This window comes from Pristiophorus japonicus, chromosome 1 (assembly GCF_044704955.1).
Source record: "Pristiophorus japonicus isolate sPriJap1 chromosome 1, sPriJap1.hap1, whole genome shotgun sequence".
NCBI classification, from domain to species: domain Eukaryota; kingdom Metazoa; phylum Chordata; class Chondrichthyes; family Pristiophoridae; genus Pristiophorus; species Pristiophorus japonicus.
Window position 1 is genome coordinate 250,114,592 of NC_091977.1, and position 6,974 is coordinate 250,121,565.

A 6,974-nucleotide genomic window follows, 5' to 3' on the forward strand; every position below is an offset into this window, starting at 1 on the left:
GTTCTTGTGACACCTGAGAGTACGCCCCAGCTCTTCTTCAAAATAGGCTGTGGGATCTTTTATGTTCAACTGAGAGAGCAGACGGAGCATCGGTTTAACATCTCATCGAAAAGGAGGCACCTCCAACAGTGCAGCATTCCCTAAGTACTGTACTGTCTGCCTAGATTTTTGTGCTGGATTTGATATAGACTGCAATATATAATATAGGTTGAACCTCCCTTATCCAGAACTTCCTTATCCGGAACCACCCCTCGGCCGGAACCATTCCCAGTTACCGGGTGGCGCATGCACATAACTCTGACATGAACAAATTTAAGTCTTTCCTCCTGCAATCGTTGGCCTGACCCCTCGATCCACCCCTCCCCCCCCCAATCCCCCAATGATCTCTTTGCCGCACTCCCAGCCCCAAGCCAGCCAGCCCTAATATCCATTTGCTCAGTATCTATACCATCCAATTTAATGTGACCACCCCTCGTCCAGAAAAATCCCTTATCCAGAACAGGCCAGGTCCCCAGAGTTCTGGATAAGGGAGGTTGAACCTGTACTATAATGGACTACAATATTTAACAAATTGAATAAACTATTTACAAAATATAAACATCACAAGAAATTAAGAGGTGAAACCTTTACAACTGCAATTTTTTTAATTTGTTTTAAGATCATCAGGATGACTACCACAAGTCTGTCACATAGACCATACTAGGGATTACATGTAAATTACATTTGCTTTATTCCACATTTGTGAGATTTTCAATAGACTACTTGATTTAAAATCTCACTGAAACAGAGTCCATGTGTATAGCATATTCTTTCAATAGAGCTGTACAGTTTTCAGCAGAGCATACTGATATCTTTTCTGGTGCAGCCGTAAGTGCAGCATTTGCTTGACATTCCTGGCGATCCTCCCCTTTTCTTCCTGAAGGATCTGGCCCAGGGTAGAAGCTGCATCTGTGATGATGCGAATGCCCGATCCTTATTGTTTCCTCCGTCAATCTGGTGGATGTACTCATTGAAATCTACTGGTATCTGATCGTACTGGTTGTAGTAATCGTCGAAGGCTTGCTCTCCAAAGGATGGCTCATGTTGCTGGTTCCTGTCATTGTCGAGCATCCTCTGAAGCTTCTTCACGTTGTCCATTTCCTTGAAGTAGTCTTCATCAGCTGATGTCTGGAAGGGATCTGGAACAGAAATAAAACTCTATCTGTGAGGTGATTGAAATTGATTGTCTTTTCCTTCTCTCTGTTCCAACTGCAGGTACCTGCTCTCCTCTGTCTTAGACAGAGGAATGTTCTTGTCCCTGGGCTCTCAGAGCTCCTCTGCATATTGTACTCCACTGTATTCTGACTGCTCATAGTTATTTAATACACATTGCTATATACGTAGTCAGGCAAATAATTGACAACTATCCAGAGTGAGTAACCAATGTCTGGTAAACCAGTTGAACAGTTCCACACTGCAGTTGTGACAGAAAGTTGATTAAAGTACCTGTCGATGGACCACCAATTCTCGAGTGGAGTGACGATATGAGAGCGTTTAACCATTCTGACATGTGTTCAGGTAGCCATTTTGTCTGTTAACAGATTTTTCTCCCTAAATCTTAGAATGTAGCCTCTTTTTTTTCTCTTCATTCCCCCCCCCCCACCCTTGCCAATGGGAATTTCATGTTTATATTTGTGATTTGAAAATTCCTAACCCTTGCTTGAGAGTTGGAAATTCTGCTCTTTTGTCACTACATTACACACATTATTCGTAGCTATTTGCAGAATGAAAGTTGATCACTTTTCCTGGAACCAGGTGGTGCACTTCAGAATTCTGAACCTATCCCAAAACTTTCTTTGTTTCATCAGTTTCTCTAATGCAGTTTTTAGCCAGCCCCTTCAAAAACAATATATCACACCATTCATCTCTATCATTATTTCCAAGATCCAGATTTGGAAAGAAGATAAACCAGAAGCAAACTTAGATAAACTGAGGCCACCCCATAGATGTAAGTGAAATGTTGATAATTACCAACAATATATTTGCTACATCAGGGATTGTATTGTCTGACACCATCCGCCACATTCAAAGGTGATGTGTTGGAACATTGTCAGGTGGATGATCTTCCCTTTGCCTCCTTCTTCATGCATACACTCAACTGTTCTGCCAGTGGCTGAATCTGAGAGCTGATTGGCTGCCTCACCCCAGTGCCTCAAAGAGGAAATGTTAGCCAAATAAAGCAGTGGTTTATGTCAGTGGAAATACGTATTTTAATTTTAAATCTCTATGCCACTGGCCTTCCTTTCTGATTCCTGTTTAGAATTACAGGTGTCACTTTATCTGTGTCATTTTACGGCCTTGTATGGATCTAAAGGTGGCGTGATGATACAGTACACTGAAGGAGTTGGGTTACCCAGTATATCAAAGGCAAAGGGTATGAGGCAATTGATGAAGCAAAAAGGCATATATATGGAAGTGGGACTAATTGGATAGCTTTTTCAACGAGCCAGCACAAGCACAATGGGCCGAATGGCCTCCTGTGCTATGAGACCATCTCCAGAAGGTAGGATCACCACTTGAGCTGCACACCAGGTGTGCAGTGTCAGGCTGAGCTGGACCAGTTCCCAGGCAGTTCACTCTATGGCTTCTTAAACTGAAATGTGATTTTTTTTCAGTATTATGAAAGAGTCAACATTGCCATCAGCCTTTATCTGGCAACATTAAAACGTTCAGCATCAGGTGGGTGCACATTTATGCTTGCAAGGCACTGACTATGCAGAGGATCTCCTGCAGCCAACAGCCTACTTCAGGTCTTCCAGTTGTGCATTACTCTTTACAGGGCCACCGCACTTGCAGTATAGTAGCATCTCAAAACAATAACTAGGCTTTCTAATTCTAAAAAGTTTATCAGAAAAGAGTGGAGTGTTAAATAAATGATGTTCACGCTAAACTAAAATACGCCACTAACATGTAAAAAGCACAGGCAAATCCCATTCCAATGTGGTGATTGATTTACCCAGGATAACGCTCATATGGTGGGAAGCCTTGTTCTATCACAGAGGCTTTGGCTTCAAATAAACAGTAAACTGCTGGGTGACATCGTCTCCAGGTGACTACCTCCAACTCGACCCACCCAGAGCGACAGACAACAGAGTCATTGCTGCATAATCTGAAATCAGAACCTGCAGTCCTGGATATGAGCATCAGGCCAGTCAACATCTATAAGACAGCTGTTCTCTCCTGACAATAACGGTTCCGATGCCGAGTCTCGCGTAAACTTGTCTTTCAAGTAGTGTAAGCTAAGCCACTCTGTATTTCCAGCATTCCTACTCGCCCTTGTCTGAGGGTGAAATCCGCACACACTTTACAGCATGACATAATAGTAATATTAATGTTAATACATACGTTCTCCCACCAGCATCTAAAAGAGTGGCAAATAGAGTTGAACTAAACATTCTCTGATTTACAATCTTCATACCCCAGGTCATTGTGTAAGGAGTGAGCCTTTATATATAAACACTAAGATGCATATGCCAGTGACAATAATATGACTCTTGGCTCACTGAGAGCCTCCAACATTCTAACCTCTCGCTTGCAATGATGTTAAACACGCTTACCTTTCTGGGCGGGGATATGGGGAAGAGAGATTTGGGATACTCACCGTTTGGGTTATCCAGAAGTCTCTTCCAGCGAGACCCGCCACAGGTATAGATGACGGCTCGGATGAACTCCCGGCCGCATAGCTTGATCCCCGATTCCCCATTCCTCGAGGACTGGGTCAAGACAGAAGTGGGAAAGGAGGTGAAGAACAGATTGATTACCAGAACGCACACCAGACACTTCATCTCAGCTCACGAGTCTCCAGCCTGGGCTACTCTCGAAAACTAGTCTTCTCACTCGCTGCTTCTGGTGCCGGATGTCTGCTGATCTCTCCTATCTTCTGCATGTTTCTGATCCCTCACCCCCTTTTATAGCTGTTTCAGCTCCTCTGCTCTGACTCACCGCCTTTTTTAAATAACTTGTCCCTCTCTCTCTCGGAGATTCCTGCAACGCTCCCGTCCTCTCATTATCACATTTACAATGTAGGAAACGAATGGAAAGTGCAGCATTCAGCGATCCCTTTATCTCCTGCCGCCCTCAAAATACTTTGTCAATTTTCTTTCTAGCTTTCATTTTTTCCAGCTTTGTCCATAGTTTTAATCTCACTTCTTTCAATTCTCTCACTACTCAATCCGTTACTATTATTTCACTTAAAGAACATTTTTCTCCTGTTCTCATTCGGTACACTCTCAGCTTTTCTCTCTGTCTTGTGCGCAGGCTCCACTACCACTTCTTACACATAACTTGCCACCTTTTCTTCCCCGGTTTCCCTTCTTGTTTTCTTTGTGTTTTTTCTGATCTTTTCTCCTTCCGATAACTCTCTTACCGTGTTATTGCTGGAAGTCACACACTTTATTATGCTGATTTCCTATCTTGTGGTTTTACCATTTGATGCAGTTCTGCAAGCTCCGTTTTAACCACGTGAGCAGCACGATCTTGGTAAACTGTGTTTTAAGCTAGTACTTATTAATGCGATAGAATCATAGGTATTGATAGCATAGAAAGAGGCCATTTGGTCCATTGTGTCTGTGCCAGCTCACTGCTAGAGTGGTCCCAAACTAACGCCCAGCACTTTCCCCATAGCCCTCTATCTACCTCTGCTTCATATATGTATCAAGCGTTCCCTATATTAATATAAATTTAGATCTATATAAATTATATAAGTCTCAAGTCAAATAAATTTCTCCTAATCTGTCTCCTCACTCTCAGTGACTATTTTAAATGTGATCACCCCCTCTTCACTGATACCCCAATCAGAGGAAATATTCACTATAAAATCTCTTCATAATTTTTTTTAAAAACCATCTCCTTAGAACAGAGAAAGCTAAGAGGAGATTTGACAGAAGTGATTAAACACATGAAGGGTTTAGATAGAGTAAATAAAGAGAAATTGTTTCCAATGGCTGAAGGTCGATAAGCAAAGGACAATGATTTAAGGTGATTGGTAAAAGAACCCGAGGCGACATGAAGATAAACTTTTCTACGCAACAATTGGTTATGATTTGGAATGCACTGACAGAGGGGGTGGTGGGTACAGATTCAATAGTAGCCTTCAAAAAGGAATTAGATAGATACTTGAAGGAGAAAAAAAATCGCATGGCTATGGAGAAAGAGTGGGGGAGTGGGATTAACTGGATTGCTCTCCGAAAGAACTAGTGCAGACTCAATAGGCCGAATGGCCTCCTTCTGTGCTGTACGATTCTATGATCTATTAAATGCCCTTCCCTGCTCCAGCTGAAACAGTCTCTGTACGACAAGTCTCTACTCATAGCCATAGTTTCCCATCCCTGGCATCATCCTGGTGAATATACGCTGTGTTCTCTATGGCTTTAACATCCTTTCTGTAAGCAGGTAGTCAAAAGTTATATACGGTACTCTAACTGTGGCCGAAACAATGCTTGTACATATTTATAATGACTTATTTACTCGTATTCAATATCCTGATTATAAAATCCAAGTTGGCCTTTTTCTGGCTTTATTTACCTATATTTGCACATTCATATTTGAAACCATAGGTCTCATTGTTAATCGAAGGGAATTAAATTCAGAATATAATAAAGTATATATGAAAGTTTCAATAGTTAAGGCCCAGTCCCTCTCACTGAGGCTAAACTCTATGCTCCTGGCCATTCACACTCCACCGGTTTCTCGTAGCTTGACGTTAAACCCTCACTTGTCTGCTCAAATTAAAACTGTCTTGACTTACAAAATGGCTGGAAAATACAGTCGTTTGGAGAACAGTTCATCAAATTGATAGGCAACCAATTAAATAACCTATTACCAGCCAAAACACCCCACGGGTAAGGCATCAAATAAACAGACTTAAACAACTCAAATTAAGTAACTTCGACTTCAAATGCAATGAAATAAATAAATATCAATTGGAGAAAGATGGCATGGTGAGTTGAGGAAGATTTAAATCACTGAGGATGGGTCCCCAACCTTCCTGCTGTCCTCCCCCTCCCCTATCTCCCAGGAGTTACCTGAGGCACTTCTGGTGAGGCAAGCAGCCAAGATTCAATCCTCCTGAATATATCAGACTCAATTTCAGGTCAGCCAATGGCCTCTCTGTTCGAGCATGCACTACTTGCACAGCCCAGAAATGGGCCCAGACTAATGTCTATCCCTATATTGCTAAGTGGGATAGAGTCTACTTGTGAGCCATGCTTCAGTTAATGTTAGGATGTGAATGCAATCATCCAGAATGAGGTTATAAATGGCAAGGATCTTGCTTGCAAGTGGGCAGCTGTTCTGAAGAGGGGTGGGGATTGTTGATCCACTGTAAGAGACAGGAGGGTGGCAGTGTTGGGATAACTCCCAAAGAGCATAATGGGTGGTTTGGTTGGCAGGAGTACAGGGTGTGGCAGCTGGAGTTGCTGCTCATAGAGAGGCAGCGGAGGGTGCCACAATGGCCCCAGTAGAGAACACTGAGAGAGGTACAGAGGGAAGACCATGGGGCCCATTTATGGAGGAGCAGCAGGAGAGAGGGCAGACAGAGCAATGACAGAGGGAATAGGGATTGGGTGGTAGTTGTCGGTGACAGAGGAAATAAAAGGTGACATGATTGGGTGACAGGTGAGTGGAGATCAGGAAGAAAAAGAAAGTCTTGGATTTATATAGCATCTTTCACAACCACTGGACATCTCAAAGTGCTTTACAGCCAATGAAGTACCTTTGGAGTGTAGTCACTGTTGTAATGTAGGAAACACGGCAGCCAGTTTGCACATAACAGGCTCCCACAAACAGCAATGTGATAAAGACAGATAATCTGTTCTTATGTTGGTTGAGGGATAAATATTGGCCAGGGCCTCAGGGATAACTCTCCTGCTTTTCTAAGAAATACTGCTATGAGATCTTTTATGTCCAACTGAGAGAGCAGATGGGGCCTTGGTTTA

General features: G+C 42.7%; 1 protein-coding gene across 1 annotated transcript; it reads right to left on the reverse strand.

Moving 5' to 3' along the window:
- Nucleotides 1-625: 625 nt before the first annotated feature.
- On the reverse strand, nt 626-3,965 carry LOC139245802 (relaxin-3-like). The gene is made up of 2 exons (XM_070871332.1): nt 3,641-3,965; nt 626-1,178 (listed from the first exon to the last, which is right to left on the reverse strand). Exons 1-2 carry the CDS (start codon nt 3,822-3,824, stop codon nt 832-834), a joined length of 531 nt encoding a protein of 176 aa, XP_070727433.1. The 5' UTR covers nt 3,825-3,965; the 3' UTR covers nt 626-831.
- Between the last annotated feature and the right edge of the window lie 3,009 nt (nt 3,966-6,974).